General features: G+C 52.2%; 2 protein-coding genes across 7 annotated transcripts; both read right to left on the bottom strand.

Annotated features, from left to right (window-relative positions):
* Positions 1–731: 731 nt before the first annotated feature.
* On the bottom strand, positions 732–6,161 carry ECM1 (extracellular matrix protein 1). 3 transcript variants are annotated; one of them, XM_077772543.1, is made up of 11 exons: positions 5,882–6,161; positions 4,650–4,697; positions 4,470–4,571; positions 4,242–4,322; positions 4,063–4,140; positions 3,721–3,774; positions 3,103–3,419; positions 2,467–2,841; positions 1,729–1,949; positions 1,471–1,558; positions 732–1,046 (listed from the first exon to the last, which is right to left on the bottom strand). In XM_077772543.1, the coding sequence occupies exons 1-11, from the start codon at positions 5,949–5,951 to the stop codon at positions 825–827; spliced, it is 1,656 nt and encodes a 551-aa protein (XP_077628669.1). In that variant the 5' UTR covers positions 5,952–6,161; the 3' UTR covers positions 732–824. The 3 variants fall into 3 exon arrangements, with proteins under 3 accessions (XP_077628669.1, XP_077628668.1, XP_077628670.1); XM_077772542.1 differs by having other exon boundaries at positions 3,721–3,777; positions 5,882–6,160; XM_077772544.1 differs by lacking the exon at positions 3,721–3,774 and having other exon boundaries at positions 5,882–6,160.
* Positions 6,162–6,557: 396 nt separating this feature from the next.
* TARS2 (threonyl-tRNA synthetase 2, mitochondrial) lies at positions 6,558–20,914 on the bottom strand. 4 transcript variants are annotated; one of them, XM_077772555.1, is made up of 18 exons: positions 20,826–20,914; positions 20,311–20,507; positions 19,853–19,976; positions 18,896–19,020; positions 17,513–17,630; positions 17,075–17,139; positions 16,744–16,822; positions 15,456–15,602; positions 15,200–15,298; positions 14,687–14,901; positions 14,053–14,215; positions 13,692–13,829; positions 13,450–13,527; positions 11,442–11,590; positions 11,184–11,285; positions 10,941–11,013; positions 10,284–10,398; positions 6,558–6,923 (listed from the first exon to the last, which is right to left on the bottom strand). In XM_077772555.1, the coding sequence occupies exons 1-18, from the start codon at positions 20,889–20,891 to the stop codon at positions 6,775–6,777; spliced, it is 2,202 nt and encodes a 733-aa protein (XP_077628681.1). In that variant the 5' UTR covers positions 20,892–20,914; the 3' UTR covers positions 6,558–6,774. The 4 variants fall into 4 exon arrangements, with proteins under 4 accessions (XP_077628681.1, XP_077628683.1, XP_077628680.1 ...); XM_077772557.1 differs by having other exon boundaries at positions 11,490–11,590; XM_077772554.1 differs by having other exon boundaries at positions 20,817–20,903.
* Between the last annotated feature and the right edge of the window lie 4,245 nt (positions 20,915–25,159).

Here is a 25,159-nt window from a genome sequence, read left to right as displayed (position 1 = left end):
GAGACATTCGTGACGAGCTACTGCTTATCAAGCCAGTCACATCTGGAAGGGAGACCACCAGAGCTTCAGAGCCCTTTCAGCCTTGGCTCTTCTCCGCCTGAGCTGTCCTGCCCGAGACGTACCTGCGCCCTTGCACCTTATACTTCTGGGGAGGCTCCGACCTCACCCCCGCAGAGGCTTGCCCCAGTGCACCCGGACTGCCCTCAGCCCTACTCCTGCCTCCGACTGGCTATCTCGCAGCCCCCTACAAGCCCGCTTCTCACACCTGCTAGGCTCCCGGAATACCAGCAACTTGATGGGAGCGGTTGTGTGTTTTCCGGAGGTATACTCCCCCCGCCTCCCCAGCATAGCGCACAGCCACAGGCGTTCAGTAAATGGATACTGAATGAATCAAGGCATGGACTCCCAAGGATCAAAAGTGAACATTTTAAAATGTAGGGCTGGGTTATGGCACTTTGGGGGCTCACCAAAGACATGAAATCATTATCTTTTTTTGCCTTTAAATGATGATAGCTCGCTAGCGAGATGACACGGTTTTTCAAATATGTTAATAAATCCAAGGGGACAAATAGTGAAGCTGGGCTGTGTAGGTAAGGTGCTGTCACAGCCTGGGGAATGGTCTGCTCAGTCAGAGGGGGCAGGGCAGCGGGCCTCGGTCGAGTCACTGAGGAGAATCCAGGCAGGCTTAGGAGGGTGTGTTTGTGTGTGCGACGTTAAAGACAATGAGGATGGCAAATCCAAGAGGTGTTTACTGTAATGAGCGTTCAAGGAGGGTGGGGCTCCCCCAATCTGATCCTCCAGGGTTCTGGGGTGACTCACTCTTCCTAGGGCTCCGAGGGCGGGGCCGAGACTTCTCCCCGGCGTTGGCCCTGCTTCCCCTGGCCCTTGGCATCCCCAGTGTCTCCAGCCACTAGAGCCACATTCCGCAGATAGTAAGTGTTGAAGCAGTTGGTCTGCTTCTCTCCGGAACTCAGGTTACAGCAGAGAGCAGAGTCTCGCCAGGAGTTACGTTGGGGACCACACAGGTCCTCGATGAAGGTTGATTTCTGATGGAGGAGAAGAGTAAAGCAGAGGTGATAGGGAAGGAGGTGTCCGAGGTCAAGCATCAATACGTAGGTGCTCCAAGTCCCCTTTCCCTCGGCTTGTCTCCCTAGATCCCTTCCTGGGGCCAGATAGGGTGCAAGGCCACCTTGCACACCTGGATTCCTTGTGGCAGACATATGCGCACATCTGGAAATGCCTCAGGCTTGGGGCCCAGAGAAGGCGTAATAAGAACTTAGAGGTGGGGAGCCGATCAGGTCAGAATGAAGCCTTCTGGAACCAAGAAAAAAGATCTTCCCCACACATCCTCTTTATTTCTCTGGGCAGGTGTGAAGTACTAAAGAGAAGGGGTAGCCTGCAGTGCCAGCCCCCTCTCTCCCCTCCCCTGTTTTCCTTTGGCGACTATGACCCCCTGCGGCCCTCACTCACCTCCTCCTCAGCACAGCAGGCCTGTTCTGGAAATGGCAGCTCACAGCAGCGGGCAGTCATGTTCCGGATCAGCCCAGGAATCTGTTTGCTATGTGGGTGGGAAAGGGGTAAGGGTCAGGGTCGTTATGCATCCCTAGGCAAGAAAATGGTGCTTGGAGACCACGGTTTTGCTCTTACCAAGAGTGCCCCAGAGGATAGCCCAGAAGGGAGGTTTTGGGGGAAGGGAAGAGAGTTAGGGAAGAACTGGGCAAGACTCACTGCTTGGACAGAACTCTTCCGTTTCCACAGAGATAGCCCATGAGGTTGGGGGTAAGGTGGCTGAGGTCAAGGGTCAAGATGTCTCGGTCATAGTTGGGGAAGGGGGCCTGACGGGCAAAGCACTCATCGCGGGCAGGGCTCGGAGGATGGCGGCAACACGGGTGGTGGTGGGTCTTTATGGACTGTTCGCTGTCGCAGTATCCATCAAGGGCATCCTCCCACTGTGGGCCAGAGAGGGAAGTCAGAAGTCTGGACACTCGGCCTCTTCTCTTCTGACTCTCGACTTCCCTTACCGGCCCGCACTAGGAGGTGAGGGACTCCCGGCCACTGGTGCTGAAAGGGAAGGGCAAAGAGCCAGCGGGCAAGGAAGCCGCTGTGGATGTACGGTGTTGGGAAGGTGGGAGAACCCACGCACAGACGGGGCTTGGAGCCGGGGCCACGCGAGACGAGCTGGAATGGTAGACGAGGGGCTCAGGCGAGGCCAGAGCCGGGCGGACGGATGGCCCACGGGAGCATGCGTGGGACCGCGGGCGGACGAGACCCGGAGTGCAGGATGGAGGCTTAGGACGAACAGACTCAGACGCCGAATACAGTGGGTGGACGGACACTTGCAAGCAGACGAACAGGTGGATGCGCTCGCAGCGGGGAGGCACATGGACTGACGGACCAGCGGGATCAGGGGCCAGAGACAGGCGGGTGGGCGCACAGGCTCCTGGGGGGGCTGGGACGCCCACTTACAGCCTTCCACGCACAGGTGTGGTTGTCCCCCTGCCGGCAGCAGCGCTGGAGCGCCCCCTCTAGCTGGATCAGTGCCTGCAGCTGTCTTTGGAGGGGGTCGGTGGCTGGGAGGTTGCGTGGCACAGAGCGGAAACGTCGTAGGTGGCAGATGTTCTTGATGTTGTCTGGTGTGGGAACCCCAGGGGGGAAAGGCAGCTCGGGGCCCGAGGCAATAGCAGGCTGGCGGCTGGGGCAGGCCCGGAGCTGGTAGTGTGGCCGGGGGGCCTCCTCCTGAAAGCAGGAGAACCGAGCCTCCCCCTGCCGCTTGCAGCACCAGTGGGGCCGGGTCTTGACCGAGAACTCGGCCTCACAGAATCGGATCATTGCGTCCTCCCACTAGAGCAAGAGGGATGGATCAGCCCAGCAGCCCATTGTCCACATTCCTGTCTTCCTCCCAGGCTCCAGAAAAGGACCCTGGGCAGGTAGATAAGAAAGAAGCAGAGGCTGTTCTCTGCCCTCCCAGCATAGCGAGGGGGCCCCAGGCGGGGCCCGAGGCTCCTCCGTGCCTAGGCCTAGGCCTCTGGTTCTTCACACAACACACGCACACACTGTCCGGAGGTTCAGAGGCAGCCCCGGCATCAAGAGCCCGACACTTACCACAAGTTTTGTGCAGTCCAAGCGGTTTGTGTGGCTGTGACAGCGGCAGCAGCGGGAATATCCCGTCTCCAGTAAATTGAGGGTCTCGCCCTGGCGAGTTAGGTGGGAGTAGCCAGAGCGCGGCAGGTTCCAAGGGCCGTACACCACATGCTGGCGACTAGGAAAGCAGATCCGGTCCAGGTTGTCTGGAGAGGGCCGCCCGGGGGGGAAGCCATCCAGCCGGTGGCCCCAGCCTCCCGGGGATCGGCCCTGTTGGCAGTGCAGGGCTGGATTCCAAGACTCAGGCCCGGGGGGGCTGTGCTCTGTGAAAGTCTCTTCTAGAATGGGGAAAACAGAGGGAAGAATGGGTAGAGGAACAGAGCAAGCCTGGGGGAGCTCAGAGGACTGAAAGAACTTGGGATTGAAAAGAAGGGGTCGGGAAGATACAGAGGGGAAAGAGACAGACATGAACTTGTGGCTTTTACCTTCATAATGGCTGATGGAAAGGGACGAGGACTGGGCATGAAAGGTGTCACCCTTACAGCCCCCACAAGTCAGGCCTGCTCCCCTGTGCTGCCTCCCAGCCCAGAGCCCCAAGCACTACAGCAGGGGCATGGACAGACCAGAGCTGTCACTCACCCTCTCTCTGGTTAGATGAGAAGGTCATTTCCTCCTGATACAGGAAAGGTGGGTCTACTGGGGTAGAAGGAGATGTGTAAACAGAAGCCATGTTGGGATGGACTAGAAGGGGGGAACATGGCCGGTTGCCACTCATAAGGAGGAAGTCAGTACAGACACAAGAGAAAACAAATGCTCCTTTTATGCCATTGATCTCATAACTTTATAAAATAGGTCTTGTTTCCCCATTTTCACAGATGAGGAAACTGAGGCTTGGGGAAAGGTTATATGGCTAGCATGTGGCAAGGCCCCCATGCCCGTGTGCATCAGTCGGGAGGGTGAAGAAGAGAGGGAGTCACTTACTTTCCTTCTGCTCAACAGGGACCTGGAGAGGGGGCAGCTCTTCTTGGAGGGGGATGGCTTCCTGAGGGAGAGGGGGATCTGCCACAAGACAGGAGTGAGGGCCCAGAGAAGCAAGGATTAGACTGATGTCAGCAGCACTGGGTGGGGGGGCGGTGGTTAGGAAATGGGCAAGCGCTCACCTTTCTTTTCAATGGGGAGTTGGGGAGGGGGCAGCTCTTCCTCTTGGACAGGGATGGCTTCCTGAGCGGAAGGGGGCTGTACTACAGAAGGGGGTATATGTGAGTAGACCACCCCAGGTCAAGGAATAGGCAGGGCTTTCTCACCCCTCCCCACCTGAAGAACAGGAAGTAAGCCAGACCTGCAACCTGGGGGGACAGGTAACTGAGAAGGGCACATGGGGGACTTACCTTCACTCTGTCCCTCAAAGTGAAAGCCATGCTGAGGGGTGTCAGGATGATCCATGGAGAGGGCTCCGGTCTGGGGTGGGGAGGGGGGCGCTGCATAGCCGACTAGAGGGAAGAGGGGACATAGTCAGAGCTGACAGTTTCTCCTGGACCCCCACCCATGCTGCTCACCCAAGCTCTCACCTTCGTGAATGTGATAGGTGACGGGCTCTGGCCCCAGCTCCCGCTGCCCTGAAAGAAGAAGGGCGAGTCAGGGATGGTTCTGAGGAGCCCTTTCTTGGCCCCAAGCACAGGATGCGGGGACAGTAGACATCAAGGGTGTAGGCAAGATGACCAAGACATTGCTCCTTAATCCCTGTCCCTTAATCAATCCACACCCGGCCCCCAGACCCACCCAGGTGTGACTGATTGGGTTCTGAGAAAGCCATGATGTTCTGATAGCCTCACCTCCACCAGGCTCAAAGCCTTGGGTTTCCTGAGTCCAGGCTTGAGGGGGATGTGACATGGGGCTGCGGGTGGGAGGAATGGGGTGGTGGAAGCCTGACTCTCCTGTCAGTGTCTCTCCCTCAGGGCCTCTGGGCTCTCCTCCTTTCAGCCTCTCAGCTCTGATGTTTCTCTAGTTTTCTAGAGGAGCAAGTCCCAACTTTGAACCAGTTGGGGTCTCATCGGTCCACCTCCTCCAGGCCCTTTGAATATCTGTGGGCCTTCTCACAAGAGGCCCACACTGAAGTTTAAGTGCCTCCCTTTCAGCCGGTCCCAGATCCTCCTTAGCTTAGGTCTCAATTTAGGACCTGGGGACTGGGATGATTCAAGACTCCTGAGGCAACTTGCCCCGCAGCTGCAGGGGAAGGTATGGCTTATAGCTGATGTGAGGTCATTGAAGACTAGCACCCGGGAGGAACAACCAGATGGGCCTTCCAGATACCGAGCGGAGCTATGGCACTCTAAGTTTCCCTTGGTGCCACTTTGTCCAGCACGCAGCAGATGTGTGTGTGCTAGATAGAGTGTGTCTGGTCCGGTGTGGATGGACACCCTCTCCACTCCTCTCCTAACCGGTCAGGCTCTCTGGGTCAGCAGATCAGTTTCAAGGAGCCTGGGGGCCCCATTCTTTCTCTCTCCCCTGCCGGACAGGCCCCATATACACCCCTTACTGAGGCAGAACCCCTCGCTCTGGGAATCTACCCACCGAGTTGTCCATTTGACTCCAATTTTGTCTTCCGGCAGCGGTCTCTAGGAAACCCTCCTCCTGTGCACCTGCTCCCCTCCCTGGCCCACCTTGGGTCTGCTTAGAAATTCAAGGCCAAGTGGGCCATGCCTCTTCTGGTGGTGAGCCATCCAGAGGATTGCTGGACACAGGCCCCAGGCCCCCACTGGCCAGGGCCTCTTTCTGAGTGCTGGCTCCAACCCCAACTCACCTCCCTTGGAGGCTACAGAAGCGACAGCCAGACAGGCCAAGACCAAGGCTGCTCTGTACATGGTCCCCATCCTGGGGCAAGGACTGGTCGGTGGCACCCAGGAGGCGGGTCGTCTCAGGTGGATCTGGACTTGAAGGGCTGGGCTGCCGGGAGCCTGCTTCTCTGGTCGCTGTCACCGCTGCTGTGAAGCTAGGGGCTGGCTCCTTCTCCTTTTATTCGGCTATCTGGGGATCACTCCCTCCCTCCTACTTCCTGCCATGACTCAGTCCCAGCTGCTGCTCCTCTGGCTGGGCAGCTGCTCCTCCCAAACTCACCCTGACGCCGCCTGCGGACTGAGGAGAACTGGGTGAGGAGAGGAGAGCATTCTTAGGATCCCCAGAGAAGTGGATTCTGAGCCTCGTGGAGGAAGAGGTGCTTAGACCTTCCTTTCCACTTCAGGGCCTCTGCCCACTCGCTGCCTGCTGTGGGGCAGTACAACCTGCTAAACTGTGGCCGGGGAGCCGGGCACTAAGGAACCCAGGGTAGGGGGCAGGGCAGCGACCCCAGGAGCTCCCCTACCAGCGAGAGGCCAGGGCCGATCCCCCTTCTGCTGCCCTGGCACCCCAGGATGAAAGAGACGGGGACAGAGTCAAACTCCCTTTTATCCCTACTCAGGAATCAGAGATGGAGACACATGCCCAGGAGCTTCAAGTTTATTCTTTGTTGTTTCACTCTCCTCACACCCAGACAGCCTGGCTTCCCCCAGATCACATCTGTTCGCAGGAGGGCAAACTCATGCTCCCACACCCGTTCGGAGGGGCCAGGGGGCCTCCAGCTGCTGGCAGCCAGGTGAGGCCCTCCCTCACGAAGGGAGGCTGGCGGCGCCGCAGGTCACTGCATCTGCACCCAGTGGATCAGAACACCCGTTCGGCATCCGGGACCCTGGCGCTCTGGAGCTCCAGCAGCCGCTGCACAGCCTCGGTCATGTTCCGCTCCCCGAGCTGGCGGTTCTCTCGGGTCCGGATGTTCACCGTTCCCTTACTCTGCTCTTTCTGGCCAACCACTGTGGGAAGAGGGGAGGGTTGAGGCTGTCAGGGCGCGTTTATCCACACGGGAGATGCAACAATTCAAGAGGCCTAAATCTTTAGTAGGAAGGGCGAGAGCAGAGGCCAGATTAGGTTCAGGAAAAGGGTATATTTAGCTGTGTCTTGCTTCCAGGGCCCTGATCATCCTGATGGATAAGGAAACCACACACATTGTCCACGTGCCTTATCGCGTCCAGTCAGGAGCCCAGGGGTCGGAGTGCAGGGTCAGCCAGAAAAAGACAAATAGACCAAGAACCAGACCCAGGAACAAACTGTGTGTGGGGGGACATTGGGGGTGTGTGTGTGGTAGGGGTACAAGAAACACATGCAAGCCTGTGGGGTCATGGGTGACTTGCTCTAAGCGCTCATGGGCAGGTGGGAATGTGAAAGGAGAGAATCAAGTAATCAGGCAAAGGAGTTTCTGCTCCTTGCCTTCAAGACAGAGCTCTGTGTGGGGAAATGAGAAAAGGAGCAAGGCGGCCTGATTCTTCTCAAGGCCTTTCTTACCATCCCTTAGGGCTCATTCCAACTAAGTCTAGAATAAACAAAGCTAACTAATTAACCCCTGATTAATCCTTCCTGTCCCTTTCTCTGTGACGCTCCTTTGGTTAATTAACCTAACAGACACCAAGAGCTAGGATGGGGGTCAGAGGAAAACTGTTTTCTTGAAACCATAAAACTCTTAGAAGAAAACATAGTAGGTAATAATATCTTGGACATCAGCCTTAGCAACTTTATTCTGCATATGTCTCCTCAGGCAGGGGAAACAAAAGCAAAAATAAACTACTGGGACCACATCAAACTAAAATGCTTTTGCACAGCAAAGGAAACTATCAACACAATGAAAAGGCAACTGCAACCTACTGACTTGAAGGCTATATTTGCAAATGATGTATCTGGTAAGGTGTTAATATCAAAAACATACAGGAGTACCTGTGTGGCTCAGTTGGTTGGGCGTCCAACTCTTGATTTCGGGTCAGGTCATGATCTCATGGTTTGTGGGTTTGAACCCCACGTCAGGTTCTGTGCTGGCAGTGCAGAGCCTGCTTGGGATTCTTTCTCTCCCTTTCTCTGCCCCTCCCTTGCTTTCTCTCTCAAAATAAAGAAACTTAAAGCAACTCTCTCCCAAATAAAGAACTCCTGCAACTCAAATCTGAAAAACCCCAAATCATCATATTTGAAAATGTGCAGAAGGCCTAAAGGGGCATTTTCCAAAGAAGACATAGATGGCCAACAAGCACATAAAAAGATGCTTACCAACACTCAGCGTCAAGGAAATGCAAATCAAAACCACAATGAGATATCTCTTCACACCAGTAAGCAGTGTTGGCAAGGATGTGGAGAAAAAGGGATGCTCACACACAATTGGTGGGAATGTAAGCTGGTGCAGCCAGTGTAGAAAACAGTATGGAGGTTCCTCAGTAAAGATTAAAAATAGAAAATAATGATCTAGTGATTCCACTGCATGGTATTTACCCTCCCCCCAAAGAAAACACTAATTTAAAAAAATATATGGCCCCTGATGTTTCCTGCAGCATTATTTACAATAGCCAAGACACGGAAGCAACCCAAGTGTGCCCACTGACAGATACATGGATAAAGCACAGGGTGTACATACACACACACACACGAATATTACTCAGCCTTAAAAAAGAGGGAGATTTGTGTGTGTGTGTGACAACACGGGTGGATCCAGAAGGTACTATGCTAAGTGAAGTCAGTCAGAGAAAGGCAAATATCATATGATTTCACTTTTTCAAAAAGTAATCTCTATACCCAACATGGGGCTTGAACTCATGAGCCCAAGTTCAAAAGTCGCGTGCTTTACCAAATGAGCCAGACAGGCGCCCCATATGATTTCACTTATGTATGAAATCTAAAAAACAAAACAAATGAACACACACACACACATGCACACCCCCGAGAGAAGCAGTCTCATAAATACAGAGAACAAAAAAAGTGGCTGCTAGGGGACAGGCTAGGGGATGGAAGGCATAGGTGAAGGGGTCTAGAGGTACAAACTTCTCACTGTAAGATAAGTAAGTCGTATGGAAAGTACATCCTAGAGAATATAGTCAATAATATTCTAATAACACTGGTGACAGGTGGTAGCTGCATTTATGGTGATGAGCACTGAGTAACGTATACAAGTGCTGAATCATTATGCTGTACACCTGAAATGAAGACATTGTGTGTCAACTTCAATTAAGACAAATTTTTAATTTAAAAAATAAATTAATATTAAAGTTGCTATGTATATAATTAGGAGTGGCAAAATATACAAAAATTGTAAGGATAAAATGTGAGTCTAAACAGAAATGCTATCTTTGCATCAAAATTCTCTGAACCTTGGGCAATTTCCCCACAGTGAATGTAGTTCACATGACCTTGGTCTTAAGGGACACTTAGGTGGAAATGCTTGAAAACATGGGCTCAACAGGTAAAATTCAAACACTTTGGCTGTGTCCACACAAAACCCTAGCCTAACTCCTGAAGGTGCTTACTTTCTAACCTAAGTTGCAATAACCCAAATCTCATCAAGTGCTTTCTCAAGTGTCTGTGACTTTGTACTTTTTTTGTTCTGCTGAGAATATTATTTTGTACTAGGTAAAAAAAGTGCTTTTCTGACACCTGGGTGGCTTAGTCGGTTGAGCACCCGACTGGCTCAGGTCATGATCTCACTGTTTGTGAGTTCAAGCCCCGCTTCGGGCTCTCTGCTGTCAATGCAGAGCCTGCTTCGGATCCTGTGTCTGCCTCACTCTACTCCTCCAGCCTCTCTGTCTCTCAAAAAGAAATAAACATTAAAAAAACCATTTTTTTTTTAAAAGTGCTTTTCATGCCTGTGATATGATCTTCTATGATTTGCACAAATTCAAAGAATAAATTAGTGGTAGGAAAAAAAGAAGAAACGGGGCACCTGGGTGGCTCATCAGTTAAGTGTCTGACTTCAGCTCAGGTCACAATCTCGTGGACTGTGAGTTCGAGCCTCATGTCAGGCTCTGTGCTGACAGCTCAGAGCCTGGAGCCTGCTTCAGATTCTGTCTCTCTCTCTCTGCCCCTCCCCTGCTCATGCTCTATCTCTCCTTCAAAAATAAATAAATATCAAAAATTTTTTTATTTAAAAAAAAAAGAAGAAGAAAAGGAAAATTCTTCTGAGGGTGAGAACCGGTTGTCAGGGGGGAAGGAACCTAGGGCCCAAACAGCTCAGGTGCCCCGGCTCCCAGCTCCTGTCTAGCTCAGGCAATGAGTCCCGATGAATCCACATATGATAGGAAAGAACAGTGCAGAAGGCCGGCGGCAGAGCGCAGGGCTCGGAGGCCTGTGTGCCGGTCACTCACCGAACTGAAAATTGTAGTGGGCGAGCTGAGCACGGCGGACTCTCCGGCTGAGTGTCAGTCCCGAGTCGGCGTCCAGGTCGCACACCAGCCCTGCAGCCTGCAGCCTCTCCTGGACCTGGGGCAGAGGTTTGTGATGGAAGCGCAGGCTCAGGGGCTAGAACGGCCTGATGCCAATCTTCCCCGCGCCGTCCTCGTCTTCCGTCCTCTGCCTCAGGGCTCTCTGGTTCCAGGGGACAGTCCCTCTGCGTTCCTCCCTGCACCGAGGCCCCTCCCCAGTTTCTGGCAGGACTGTCCCCCTCCTACCATCCCCAGCTCTACCCAATCAGCTACCTGACTCTGGCACCACCTCTGTCCTTACTTTAGGAAGGACACCTGCAGCCACCAGTTATCTAAGCCCTGCTGTACCCCGTGCTGTGTGGTCAGCATTTAACATCTGTTAATTTGTTTAATTTTCACACAGAAGGCAAGGAACTAGCATCATTTCTCAGACTTGGAACTTCCAGCCAATATGCCAGCATCCACTCGAGCCCGGTCTTGTGGCTCCAAGGGCCAGTCCCCTTCGGCCACGCGGTGTGGCCTTTCCCCGCCCTGTGCTCAGCCCCGGACCTGCTGCCGACCCGCGTCAGTGCCTGTGCACACACCCCGGTTTCTCCTCACCTCCCGGGCGTAGTCCTCATGCTCAGTGCCCACAGGGATGACCACCACCTGGAATGGCGACAGCCACAGTGGCCTGGTTGAGAGAGGGGAGAGGAAGGCAAACTCTTGACTCCGGATCCAACTATAGCTACGCTCTGGAGAGCAGGTCCGGAGGAAGGGGGAGAGTGAGCCTAAGGGCCCGGGGTCTGGGGTGCGTGCCGGGGTCTGAGGACCAGAGCAGCAACCTGCGACCCAAGCTCTCACCATTTTCCCCCGCAGCTTTCCGCCAGTACGCCCAGCATCCTTTCCACAGAACCTAGCACCGCTCGGTGAATGAGGACGGGGCGCTCCGGGGACCCTGCCGGCCTTGGAGGGAAGAAGGGAGACAGTCGGAACAGAGGAGGCATCACAAAACATGCAACTGAAACTGCTGGTTTTCAAGAACGACCCCGCTCCAGCAAAGGTGCAGAGGATCTGGGTTTCGTTTCAGGGACAAAGCGAGAAGGAGATGTTGCTCTCCACCTAATCCAGCAGTGGCCAGGGAAAGAAGGGATGGATGCGGTTCTGTACCCCTTGTACTGGAGGTCAAATCTCAGGGGCAGCTGGAAGTCCAGTTGGATTGTCCCGCACTGATGGGGCCGCCCCAGGGCATCGTGGAGGTGCACGTCAATCTGGAGGGGAGAGGCGGAGGGCGTGAGAGCGACCGGACACGGGCTCCTCTACTGCCCTCGCCGCCCGCCTCCCACTACCTGCGTGCCGGGCTGTCAGAGGCTCACCGCCCAGCTCTGTCGCACTCTCCCCTCCCTCACTGGGTGCCGGGCACTGGCTTTTTCCACTCCATAATGGAATTATGACCTTCGGGGACATCAACACCGACACGAACGCCGCACCCACGCCTGCCTCTGAATTCCTTGAACTCGCCATCTCCAGGCTTTTCAACCGCCCGCACCCTCCGGATCCAGCCTGCGTCTTGTCACCCAGCAAGGTGACCTCTCTGGAACAGCCCACCACACACCCTGCTCTGATTACTGTCTTTCGGTTTTCTGACTCCGACAATTATTCCTACGAATGGCTCTGTAATTTCCACGTTCTTTTTCGTTCCCACTCACAGGTCCCACCCCCCTTTCTTTCCCCACACGGCTGGCAGCTCTCTCCCAGGTTCCCATCTGTCACTGTTCTCCTGTCGCATCCCCAGGGCACGACCTCAGCCTGGCGGCACTCCGTCCCACCCCTGCCCAGCACATCTCACACCCAGCGCACACGGGGGCCTGATGCCACTGTGCAAACCCTGCTCTGAACCTCAGGTGGGCCCTGGCCGCTGGGCCGATTGGCCCGCGTCCATTTGGTGTCCTGTTCCCCTCGAGGCTTTCCAAGCTCTCTTCTGTCCCCTCCCATCTTCGCTGCCCTCACACCCGCACTAACTGGCCCCCTCCCTTGCTCCCAGCTCAGCTAATGGTCCCAGCTCACATTTTGCGGGGGAAATCGGATAACGGTATCAGGAGATGAAAAGAGTCCTAACTTCCTGTCACCTCACCTACAGACTTCCTTGCAGGTGCTTCCGGCCTTTCTCCCACCTCCGGAACAATGGCAGAGGCGGTCCTGTGGGCCCTCAACCCCAGCCCCCGAGCCTCCCCCAGAACTTCCCTCTACTGAAACCCCTTCTACAACTTCAACTTCTCCCGGACTCAAACATGCTCTCTCATCAGAGCACTTCAACAGTCTTGAATTTCTCCCTTCATCAGAATTTCTTTGGACTACCCAGGCCCCTCTTGCTCTCCTTTGCTTTTTTAAGAGCCGAAAATTCTCAAAAGAGTTATGTTTATTTATTTACCTCTGTCCCCCACCCCAACCTCCGCTCTACCCAAAATGGTCCCTCAATGTCAAACAGCCTTTTCACGGAACCCAACAGACACTTCCAGCCCTTTTTTCCCCGGACATCTTTCACTTCTTCCAGCTTGCCCTCAGAGTTTTTACCCTGCCTCCGCCCTCTGGCTGAACTGTTCCCGCCTGGAATCCCTCATTCCATGGCCAATAGTGACCTTTCAGGTGACAAACAGAATCCTGTAGGGGCGCCTGGGCAGCTCAGGTGTCAAGCATCGGACTTCGGCTCAGGTCATGATCTCGCAGTTCATGAGTTTGAGCCCGGAGTCATGGGAGCAAGAGCCCTTCTTCAGGGAAAACATGAGCCCCGGGTGAGCCCTGCTTCTCTCTCTTTGTCCCTTGCTCATTTGCACCCTCTCTCTTTCTCAAAAAAGAAAGAAAGAAAGAAAGAGAACCCTGCAAGAAGCCTTTCCTGACCCTGCTGAACGACACGCCCCCTTGGTGCCGAGGAGAATGAGGCAGCAGCCCTGGAAGGCCTACGCGCCTCCCACACCCCTCACAGGGTCCTAAGTTCCACGGGGCCAGAGACGTACTGCTCTTCTTTATATCCTGTACGAGTTAAAAAACATTCCTTTGTGTCTATTAAATACCTAATAAAACAAAATAAAGAAACGAATAAATAAAAGTCTTGGCAGGGTCCCCAACTCACCTTTGGCCCATAGAAGGCACCATCTCCAGGGTTGAGGTCCCAGGGTTCTCCGAACTCTTCCAGAGCCCGCTGAAGGACCTTCAGAGGGAATGAGATGAGAAAGGAATACATCACTTTAGATTCAGAAGTGATAGATCACTCCAGTCGCCAACACATTACCTGCCCAGGAGATGCTTCTGTTGAGGACCCGATTCCCATCCCCCTCCTCTTCCACCAAGACTGTGGTTTATCTGCTTCTTCACCTGCTCAGCCTGGTCCCAAAGGCAAGGCTCTCCCAGGAAGCCAGATGGCCGGGTGGACAGTGCTAGGCGGAAGGAGAAGCCAAGGACGGTGTAGACAGAGTGAAGGAAATCAAGACAGCCTCGTATCTCTGTTTCAAGCTGGGGACCGAAAACCAGGGTGGTGAGTTGTGCGCTACCCAGGGTTGTGGAGCGCTGTGCGCTGTGGGGGAAACACCAGGCAAAACAACCGGGGCAAGCTGGGCTGGCCCACAGCCGGGCTGTTGTGTGTGAGGAGGGGGCCTGGGGCCAGGGACGCTGGCAGTTCACACAGAGGATGGGAGGTGGCCCAGGAGTGCTCTGCCGGGCGCCAGGGAAGGGCCACCTGATCTGGGGCACAGAAGATGTGCGCGTCGTCCTGCCGGAAGCAACGCAGCCGGGTCAGCCCCCCGAGGCTGCCAGAGGCCTCGGCCCGGTGCAGGGCCCCGAAGTCCGCCAGTCGCAGGGGCAGCTCTCGCCAGGATCTGGGCCGGTGAGCGAACATCAGGCTGAGGTTGGGATGAGGGAGGGTCAGGGCCTCAGGGCAAAGAGTCCCGCGGCCTGCTCCTCCGCCTGACCTGAGTGCTGACTTCCTCTGCGCCGTCAGCACCCTATCTCCTCAGCCCTGGCCTGCCTGCCCACCAAGTCCTGCCCATCCCACTGGGCACCGCCGGAGCCCTTCCCGGCTCAGAGTGCATTTCTCGGAAAAGCGGTAGCAGGCCTCAGTTACCGTGCCCCTGGTCTGTGATGGGCACGGAGGTGAAAGAGGAACTTTGGACAGCAGCCCCAAATCCCCGATGTCACACACGGAGACCAAGGCTTAGAGAGGCACCACCAAATTCCCAAGGTTAGCCGGGGGCAGATTCAAGACCCGAATCAGGCGTCCAGGCGCTCTGGCAAGGTGCTAGTGCTTCGTGTTCGGCAAGCTGGCTGCCCACCCCCAGCCCCGGCAGGACCCAGGCCTCGCGGCCCCAGCTCACCAGTGCGCAGGGCAGTTCATGGGCTTCAGGGCGAGCATGTCTGCAGGGCTGGTGGCGTGGTCACTCGGGGAGGGGGTGAGCCTGTCCGAGTCCAGGGGCCGCAGGGCAAACATGTCCTCCTGATAATGCTCCCAGTGCCCTGACAGCTCCCAGAGTTTCGTAGAGAACAGTGTGGGGGTTTTCACTTCTGAGAAGCCCCGGCGGGTGTACTCAGCCTGGAGAGGAGGGTGCAGACGTGGAAGGTCAGGGTGACTGGGGGAGAGGACGCTGGTGGCAGGCGTGTGACTCTCCGGGGACCGGAGGTCACACAGAGCTCAGCCACAACCTGTTAAGTACCATGCTCCCTGTGGACCTGTAGACTCCTCTGTGGACCACACATTCCCAGGACCTTGTTAAAGGTTAGCAGCACCTTATAATACTCATGCCTCTAACCCCGCTCTTTTAACACCTGGCTTCTTCTGGGCCCCGATCTCCTCCCTGGTCTTCCTTCCTTTGGACTTGAGTCCCCCTTACCCTGATGAAGGCCACCAGCGCATTATACACCCTTGTCCCTCGAGGCAGGAAGAAGCAGCTCCCGGGGCTCAGCTCGTGGAAGAAGAAAAGCTCCTGTGCCTGGGTCAGGAACGGCAATGTCACTTGGAGGGAGAAGCAAGGACTTTGGGACCCAGAAGAAATCACAGATGGAGCTGCTCAGTCTGCTGGATTTGGACCTGCTCCCAGGTCCAGAGTCAGGTTCCTTGAGCACCCCTTCCTTCTCCGGGCTCTGTACCTTCCCAATGCGCCGGTGGTCCCGTAACTCCGCCTCCTCCCTCCACTCTTCCCAGGCCCTCAGCTCCTCCATCGTGGGGAAGGAGATGCCTGACACTCGCTGCACTGGCTCTGGGGCGCCCGAAGACCTCCACAGGGACGACGAGTTCTATGGGAAAACAGAGGCAGTCAAAGGACGGGCGGGGGACCGCAGGCAGCCAAGCTCTCCTTCGCCGGTGCTCACCCGACACGGAGCACACACCCCACAAGCGTCCTGTCTCAGTGCTCCCTCCGTTTTCCACGGCCTCTACCAGCCCGATTCCACTGGCCCCTCGGAACCCTGCTGCGTTCACAGCCTTACAGACGTCGCACTCGTAATTCCCACTCGTGTCCTGCCACAGCTGAACCGCATCTTGCCACCTCTTTTCCTCCCCATTCTCCCCCCAGCACCTCGTCCCTGGACTCAGAGCCCCCTGCTTGCACATCTAATCAATGACTACTGACAGGAGGAAACTTAGGCTCTGGTCAAATGTCAGCTGTTGTTGTTGTTCTCTACCCACCCTCTTGTCACTCTCCCACATGACACCCTATTTCTGGCCACATGAAATTGAAATGCCTCTACTTGTTCTTTCCTCAAACAATTTAACAAGAAACAGCCCACGCTGCACTTTTAACTTTTCCTCAAACACCGTCTCCTGTGTTAGCGGATTTTGTGATATGGATTTATTGGCAGGAGAGGAATTAACAACAGTCTTATTTTACAGACGGGGAAGGTGGGTCAGGAGGTTTCCCCAAGGCCACGAACTTCCCCAGTGGCAGAGCTAGGACTAAGCACAGATGGGGGGTTTCCAGTCCAGGGCTTCTGGCTGCACAGACCCGCCTCTCCCCTCGCTCACTGCTCCCATCCCGCCTAATAAATAACTCACCTGGCCCAGGAACACGATTTGCATAAACGGCATGGCCTTGACTTAGAGTAGTCTCCCTGCCCCTGTCCGGTGGTGGTCTACACACCCTCTCCATGCAGTCTCCCGTGTGACCCCTTTTCACATGCTCCCTCTCCATCTCCCTAGCACCGAGGCCCGACTTCGGATTGTGAATTGGTTTCTGAGCCCTGGCAGGTGCCCAGTGGCTGTCATCACACTAGGCATTCATGGGAGGCAGGAACTAAAACGTCTTTCTCCCACTGGCTTCCTCCCTTAGCTATCAGAGGAGAGAAGGGGCTGAGAGAGACCATCTCCCACCATCTTCCTACTCCCCGGCTCGTCCCAGTGAAAACAGGAGTCTTAACCTGACCCTGGCTCATGACTGACCGTCAGCAGCTTCAGTCCTCCAATCTGTCCAGTGTGCCGAAGGTGGGGGCCCCGGCAAAGGTCCACCAGCATCCCACACCTGGGAGAGACAAGGGAGCACTTAGCGGCGTCCAAATTCTTTAGCTTCTGGGAGTTCTCTCCTGGACTCTACGAGACTGAAAACAATGTGAGAACGGTTCTGCAGAGAGAGCAAGAGCCATGAAGTTATCTTCTCGTTCCTGTTCTTTTTCTGCAACAACAAATTACCTTCTACCTTCCTTCCCTCATCCCATTTCTGGTCTTCTTTGGTGCATCCCCACCTCCCGGCTCCCTCCATTCTGACAGCTCTCACCCATATACTGTCGCTGTTGGACCTGTCACTTTCTCCTCAATCAGGCGAAGCTTAAAGGGGTTATCCTGGAAGGCGAGAAGAGTGAGGATAAGGCTTTATTCCCATAAAGATGTCCTGGGACAGGGGCGCCGGGGCAGCTCCGTCGGTTGAGCGTCCGACTTCGGCTCAGGTCATGATCTCCTGGTTCGCGAGTTCGAGCCCCGCATCGGGCTCTGTGCTGACAGCTCCGAGCCTGGAGCCTGCTTTGGACGCTGTGTCTCCCTCTCTCTCTGCCCTGCCCCTCTCTCTGCTTGTATGCTCTCTCTCAAAAATAAACAAATGTTAAAAGAAATTAAAAAAAAAAAAAAGAAAGAAAGAAAAGAAAGATGTCCTGGGAGGGAATCACCCCTTCCCTCATGCTTATGGGCCTTCCCCCTAAATGTGTGCACCCCTCCCCACCTTGAAGAGCTGGCGAAGCTGATCCTGGGAAGCCTCTAGCCTCCGGAAGGGCTGAGCAGCAGCTGCAAGTTCCTGGCAAATCCTCTCCAAAGCAGGCAGCTCTGAGCTCCGGACTGTCCTGAAAAGGTGGGAAATGGTTGGCTCTCATCCTTTAAGAAGCAGCACCTGGGTGCCACAGCTGTCAGCTAGGGGGTGAGATCCTGCCCTCCAGAGACATCTAGAATTATTGGTGGACACAGACAAACTGACAGAAAACATAAATAGGAAATCTAAATTTACAGCAGGAGCAAGAACTCTATATATGAAATTAGAAGTTGGGTGCAGACAATATGGACAGACAAAATTAAGGCAACAGTAATGAAGGATGTAGTAAAAGTTAAGGATTCATAAAGACTAGAGAGATTTCAATCAGAATCAGACAAAACAAAAAGCATGGACTAGGGGAGAAGGGGCACCAGGGTCACAGCTGAGGCTTGGAGAACAAGCCCAACACCCCAGAAGACGGTGCAGAAAGCACCCTGGTGAAACGGGGTATAAGATGCAGTATAAAATGAGTTAGGTTTGAGGAGACAGTGTATGGCACAGTGACTAGAGTGGGTAATTCTATACACTAGGAGTAAGATTTCCTAAGAGAAAACCATAAGCAATAACACAAGTGAGATGACGAATGTGTTAATTAACTCAACAGTGGAAATCCTTTCACAAAATATTCAAACACCAAATTATCAGTTTGTTCACTTTATTTTTTTATTTTTGAAAGTTTCTGGGGTGTCTGGGTGGCTCAGTCGGTTGAGTGTCCAACTTCGGCTCAGGTCATGATCTCATGGTTCATGGGTTCGAGCCCCATGTCAGGCTCTGTACTCACAGCTCAGAGCCTGGAGTCTGCTTCGGATTCTGTATCTCCCTCTCTCTCTGACCCTCCCCTGCTCATGCTGCCTCTCTCTCACTCAGAAATAAATAAAACATTAAAAACAAAGTTTATTTAAGGGGCACCTGGGTGGCTCAGTAGGTTATGCATCTGACTTTGGCTCAGGTCATGTCACATTTGTGGGTTCAAGCTCTGCATCAGGCTCTGTGCTGACATGTCAGAGCCTGGAGCCTGTTTTGGATTCTGTGTCTCTCTCTCTGCCCCTCCTCTGCTCATGCTTTCTCTTTCTCTCTCAAAAATAAACATTTAAAGAAAAGTTTGTTGACTTAAGTAATTCTCTACATCCAATATGGGGCTGGAACTCACGACCCTGAGATGAAGAGTTGCATGGTCTTTTGATGGAGCCAGCCAGGCGCCCCTCACGTTATACATGACTTTGTCAATTAAACTCTAAAAAGCTGACAAACGAAATAAAATGTGGTGAAATATCTAAAAATATTCCTTGCACGACTCACCGCTCCTTTCCCAGGAAGAAATCGTGGTAGAAGCCATATTCTGTACTGGGACCTCGGCAGAGGACAGCGCCGAGGAGCTGCTCAGCCGCTGCGCCCAGGACGTGGGTGCTGGAGTGCCAGAACACCTGGGTTCACAAGACAGGAGAGGAGTTCAGGGGAGCCTGGGGGACTCAGTCAGTAAAGTGTCAGACTTTAGCTCAGGTTATGATCTCATGGTTGGTGAGCTCGAGCCCCACGTGGGCTCTGTGCTGATAGCTCAGAGCCTGGATCCTGCTTCAGATTCTTTGTGTCCCTCTCTCTCTGCCCCTCCCCCACTCATGCTGTCTCTCTCTCTCATAAATAAATAAAAACTTAAGGGAAAAAAAAGGAGTTCATAACCACCTCCTTTATTTTTTAGTTAATTTATTTTGAGAGAGAGTGTGTGTGCATGTGCTAGTGGGAAAGAGCAGAGAGAGACAGAGACAGAGAATCCCAAGCAGGCTCCACACTGTCAGCACAGAGCCGGACACAAGGGTTAATCTCACAAACCGGGAGATCGTGACATGAACTGAAACCAAGAGTTAGACGTTCCACCCACGGAGCCACCCAGGTGCCCCTCTGGTCACCACTGCAGATGAAGATGACAAAACTCCATTTTTCTGGATCCTAATAGATGAGGTCTGTATTACGAAAGCTGACATGCAGAAGATGAAGTGGGGAGGAGGCCAGCTGTGTGCTCAGTTGTGGAAGCCAAGTTAGAATTAAAACATATATGCTACAGATGACTTACCATGTAGGTCTCTAACTCCCATCATAAATTTTTAGCTTATCCAGGGTTAGTCAATACAAGCCATCTGTGGTAGGTCTCCCTCCCAATTGCAAAGGGAGAAACTGAGGCAAAAGAGATACTAGAAATATGCCCTCTTAAATATCCCGTAGTTCAGTCGTCCGTGTATGCCTGAAAAGGAAGAAACTTACTGCTTTGCCCTCTGCAGAACTGAATGTCAGAAATCTGAGGTCAGAATCTGTCTCCAAAGGCCGCTCCAAATCATAAAGTTCTCCATTCACCTGAGCAGCCACTGCAGTATCTGCCAGTGTGGAACTTGGGGGTTGGGAGTGAAGCAAGCGAGGACAAAGAAAAAGACATGGTTACAATCCACAGGGAAAGAGTAGGACTAATCTCTCAACTCTCAACTCTCAACTTGGAAACAGGAAAAAGTGTCACCAGAACAATAAAACCTATCATGTTTTGGATATGAATGGCTAATACACAAAAGGTAGAGGCTCTGAAACTAATCCGGATAAAAATGAATCCTCAGGAAAAGGCGATCTTGATAGAGACGGAATAGCGAACAGACATAATTTTCATTCTCTGCTCAAGTCCAGCGAAATACTTGAGGGAGAAGGCTAGTCTGGGTGTAAAACGGGCCTGGTACCTGATCTGCTGGGCTAGGTGGTAAGGGGTTGTGCTCCATGCCACAGCGTCCACTGTCTGGCCTCCAGGAAGTGACACCTTAATAGTTCGGTGCTCCTTCTGTGTCAGGCTTGCTAACCTCTTTACTTGAGCCGTCCATAGCTCCTCAAAAAGGCCTAGACGCTCCGCCAACCACTGTGGAGGGGCTGGCACAGCTGCCTGGAGAGAGAGATGTTAGGAGGTAAACGGGTTCCATCGTCCCTTCCTGGCATTGAAGCTGGTAGGTGGTGTGGATACTTGGTCCTAAAGCCTAGCCCTTAAGAGGCCTGGGCGATACGGGGCCCTAGACTGGGAGCCCCACCGTCTCCTGGCTGTTGTCTCAGGGCAAAAGATGGCTGTCACTGACAGCTTAGGGTGGCCGGGTCCAGGGACTCAAGGCAGGGGAAGGTGGGTGCGTCAGGCTAGGCTGGGAACCTACCCCTCGGGCCTGATCGGGCCCGACGCGGTTCGTAACGTTTGGGTGGGTACCTCACGCACCGTGTGCAGCCCGCAGGTTTGTAGGCCCGAAAGCCAGAGCCGCCGCCACCTCTGACACAGCCCCATGCTCCTTTAAACCCCGGCCTGCATCCTTAAATTACCCTCGATTCTCCTCCGCCGGATTTCCCATAGGCTTCCGGTGCCATAACGCCCGTGCCGATTGGCCTGCACGGCTGCCACTCTGGCCGGGGACCGCCCCCAGGAACTACACGGCGGCCCGCCCCTCTCCGCGCGAGCGGCCGTGGGGGTGGTTCCGGGGCCCGGAAGACCTAAGCTGTTACACACGCTCGCGGCCCCGAAACCGGAACGGGTTCAGCCTGTAGAGGCAAGAGCATACTCTGCAGTGCTGAAGAGAGGGGAGTGAAAACTCTTGAGAAATGAGAGGGGGAGAAAAACGGAGGGGAAAGGGTAGCTAGTCATTTCCTTTTAACCTTCGCTTTTCTTTTATATCGTCTTTACTAGCAGGTAGAAAATAGGAACCAAGGGTTAAATTCTGGATTTGCCATTCACAATGTCATTTTAGATAGATTATTTAATTTCTTCTAAACTTCGATTTTCTCATATATAAGATAATAATAGAGGTGCCTGGCTGGCTCAGTCAGTGGAGCGTGAGACTCTTGATCTTGGGTTTGTGAGTTCGAGCCCCACTTTGGGTGTAGAGATTACTTACAAATAAAAAACTAGGGACGCCTGGATCGCTCAGTCCGTTAGGCGTCCAACTCTTGATTTCTGCTCAGGTCATGATCTGTTCGTGGGCTAGAGCGTTGCTAGTGCTCTGCACTGATGGCATGGAGCCTGCTTGGGATTCTCTGTCTCCCTCTCTCTCTCTCTCTGCCCCTCCCTGGCTTGCACTCTGCCTCAAAATAAACAAACATGGGGGGGGGGCGCACGGGGAGGANCCTCCCCCCCCCCCCCCCGGTCAAAATAAACATTAAAAAAAATTTTTTTTAATCTTTTAAAAAATAGAATGGGCGTAATAGTAGTAACACTCCCAGTTGCTGAGGTTAGTTGATGGGTTACAATAGCGACAAGCTGTTAGGGAAAAAAAAGTTGAATAGCTGTTAGGAAAAAAAAAAGTTGAATAGCTTTGGGGCGGACCAACGACTCTACAGAGGCCACTTCTTGGAACCTCTTCATGGTCCTAGTGCTTAAGAGGGACCTTAGCGACCTCTTAGTTTTACAGATGAAAGAATATAAGGTCAGAGAAAATAAGTGACTTAAGGTCAAACAGTAAGTGCAGCTGCTACATTTTGAATCCAAATTTTACACTCTTCTACCACACCATGCTTTCTCTGACAATAGGATTTACTTCCAATATACTCCCCCATCACTTCAGAAAGAGAAACTGACCCTAGAATTTTAGCTTTCTGTTTCCTACACAAGACCTTGCCTCTCATTCCCATCCTAGCTCTCCACTTCCTTTAATCTCTTCTCTTTCCACTCCCTGCAGCATCTGATATCTAGGACAGAGGACTAGGTATATCTGATTTACTTTCCACAGTAAAAATTGAAATATGGTCACATTTGTGGTAAAGTATGAGGGGAAATGGACTTGGGAGCAGCTGTAAGGTTCCCAGTAACTACCCTTCGGCCCCTCACCTGGGGGTAGGGATGATTAGATGGTTCTCAAGTTTCCAATGGTGATGGAATCAAGGGTTGTGGAGGAAGAGCTGTCAGAGAAAGCTGTTTAATCTAGGTTTCCAGAGGCCAAAGGTTCTTTCTGGGGAAGGCAGCAGTTGATGAGTCCCAGGCATCACTCTGGATCTCTGCTCCCTCTCCTGGTATGTTAGACACCCTGAAATACAAAAAGAAATAAGACTGTGGAACAGGAAAATTACTTGTGTGGGAGGGGTGGTGTGAAGGGCTAGGAAAAGGGGAAGAGGATTTAAAAATGGCATTCAGAACTTTTCCCATGACTTTGCACCAAAAGGGATGGGTATGTTATATTGCAGGTAACAAAATGGTAGGTGCTCAATAATTATTGAAGAATGTATCAATCACTGCATTGACTTAAAACAAAGGATACATTTACTGACACATACATTCTATGATCATTGTACCTTGTCCTCTTTCGTTAGGTAGTAGAGGGATGGTGGAATAAGTAGGCTAACGCCGTTAACAGCTTCCTGCACTCATCCCTCAAACATGTGTCTGCTGCATGCAATGCAGTGAACTGAGGGCTCATGGGCTACCCATCAATCAACGACTACATCATCACCTAATGTAACTTGTGTTGCAGTGGAGGAAGGAAGGAATGTCAGGAATGATTTCATTCTTCTCCTTGTAGCAAACAAGCCAGCCAGCAAGCAAGGAAGAGCAAGGTAGTTAAGACCAATGCATTAATCACCTATTTTTTTTTCAATTTCTGATTTGTGACTACCATGTCTCAGCCTCAGGGAATTTTAACCCATTAGTCTGCCTGGGAAACATCTATCCCTAAAACTGCTCTTACCTGCCACCCAGAATATCACCAAACACCTACAATGTACCAAGTGCAATGCCTTCACTATCATTTAATTCCAAGAACTCTGATAAGCAATAGCTCTTTTTATGTTCTCTTTACAACACAGAAAACCCTCAGAGATGTCAAGGCTCAGTCAATCTGAATCCAAAGTTTATTATGCCATGCCAGGCCACCTTTCAGCAACCAGAAGAGTCCTAATGCATTATGTTTGGTAGCAGAGCTCCCTTTTTCTCTCCAGGGTACATCACTTGGAGGGCCAAAGAAGCCTTTAATATAGAGTGGAGAGAAGGGTCCAATAAAAAGCCAAGAAAAGAACTGTCTTACCAGATTTTCTCTAACCAAAGGCAAGGTAAAAGAAGTGTTTAGGAAGTAATGCCAGCAGATTTCACATAAGTGCAGGGATAAGGCAATCCTCAGTAAAGTGTATCCTAGACCATTAATCACATTTTGGGAAAGTCTCAGCTCTACTCCACTTTTAGAATAAACACCACAGGTTAGCTAAAGCTTTTGTTGAAGAGGTATTGTATTTATAATCCTAAACTTTATGTAAGAATGCTCTCCATTGAAGGTAAAGTACATTTCCACTTGTCATCAGGAACAACACATATCTTAGCTCTTCACAAAATTTCCCTGTACCCAAGAAGTAGAAAAGATACTGGAGGTAAAAAAAGAAAACTTTAAGAGGGTAAAATATATAAAGCTTTATGTCATTGTCACCAAATGTTTTCAAGGCCCAGAGAACTAGCCAAGTGGCTAAAAGTACAGCAGTAGGTGGTGTGGGGAGGTTAGATTNTCCTTAGTGATGAAGATGCAGGATGGGGCCAAACTTTTTCTTTAACTTTGCTTTAAGATGCCAGAAAAAAAGGAGATAAAGTCAAGCCACATCTGCTGATAAAGAGGGGGAAACTTCCTACCAGGGCATGGGGAGGAGTTGAATGGTTTTTGAAAACAAAGCCTTCACTCACCTAGAATCTTTACTAGGATTTCCCTTCCCTGAGACAACTCTTGAGTCTGTAAAAGAGAAACAAAGACAGAGCCACCTCCAAGCCCCCTCCCCCTTTAAATGGCCCTGATTTGTCAGGTAAGGTTAAGGGGAAAATATAGCAAAGTCTCCCAAACACAGGAGCCAGTGCAGGGATGTGTCAGCTTAGGTTGATGTTGAAGTAAATAACAAAGGCAAGAGCAGAGTACTCTGAAAGAAGGTCCTAGGTACATCTCTAGAAAGGCATGTACAGCTAAGCCCACTGCCCAATAATCAAGATTTCAAATTAATCCTTTACTAATCTCTACTGCCCTTGGCGATGAGTGGGTATTTAGAAGACAGGATCTTAAGTGTTGTTTTACGTAAGTGTAAAGGATTTCTAGCCAGGGAAGGAAGAAACAAGGAACTGGATCCTGCCCATCTCTCTTCTATCCATTCCAACTGAAATACCGCAGGGAAAATGTACAAAGCTTCAAGTACAAAGCTTCAAGTTCTCTTGTCTCCTCTTTCCCACAAATTATGTGGCAAAGGGCTTAGGTAATTTGCAAAACTAAAGGAGACATAAAATGGGAATGAAGAAGGAAGTAAAATTGCTATGAACCCAACAGATCCAGGGTAGACTGGTTTAGCCAGCACTTTTGAGTCAAACAAAACCCTGCGGCCTGTATTTGTTTTTTTTCTGTTGGCACTGCTCACTGGACCCTCCACCCAGGTCTGTGTTTTCAACTTTTGACTCTAGCTACAGTGAGAACAAAAGGAAAGGGCAGAAGACAAATAATGGTACCATAACTGCAGTATCAATTCCGAAATAGATCGGTCTTGTGCCCTTCTCCTCAGACCCGCTACCTAAGCATCAAATGTTTCTTCTCTTCCCCCACCAGTTAGAAG

This window comes from Crocuta crocuta, unplaced genomic scaffold (genome assembly GCF_008692635.1).
Source record: "Crocuta crocuta isolate KB4526 unplaced genomic scaffold, BGI_CrCroc_1.0 scaffold415, whole genome shotgun sequence".
In the NCBI taxonomy this organism is placed as follows: Eukaryota; Metazoa; Chordata; class Mammalia; order Carnivora; family Hyaenidae; genus Crocuta; species Crocuta crocuta.
Note: the sequence above shows the minus strand (reverse complement) of the source record. Positions and strands in the feature narration are given on the sequence as shown.

Excerpts from the sequence above, each read along its gene's own strand:
- TARS2 (XM_077772554.1), bottom strand. The coding sequence starts at position 20,891 with ATGGGGCTGTGTCAGAGGTGGCGGCGGCTCTGGCTTTCGGGCCTACAA. Across the intron at positions 17,140-17,512 it reads AGCTTCGCCAGCTCTTCAAG|GATAACCCCTTTAAGCTTCG; the intron begins GTGGGGAGGGGT and ends CTCGCCTTCCAG. Across the intron at positions 13,830-14,052 it reads TCTTCTGTGCCCCAGATCAG|CTTGAAACAGAGATACGAGG; the intron begins GTGGCCCTTCCC and ends TTCGGTCCCCAG.
- ECM1 (XM_077772542.1), bottom strand. The coding sequence starts at position 5,951 with ATGGGGACCATGTACAGAGCAGCCTTGGTCTTGGCCTGTCTGGCTGTC. Across the intron at positions 4,698-5,881 it reads TTCTGTAGCCTCCAAGGGAG|GGCAGCGGGAGCTGGGGCCA; the intron begins GTGAGTTGGGGT and ends TTCTTCTTTCAG. Across the intron at positions 1,559-1,728 it reads GGAAGAGTTCTGTCCAAGCA|CAAACAGATTCCTGGGCTGA; the intron begins GTGAGTCTTGCC and ends CCACCCACATAG.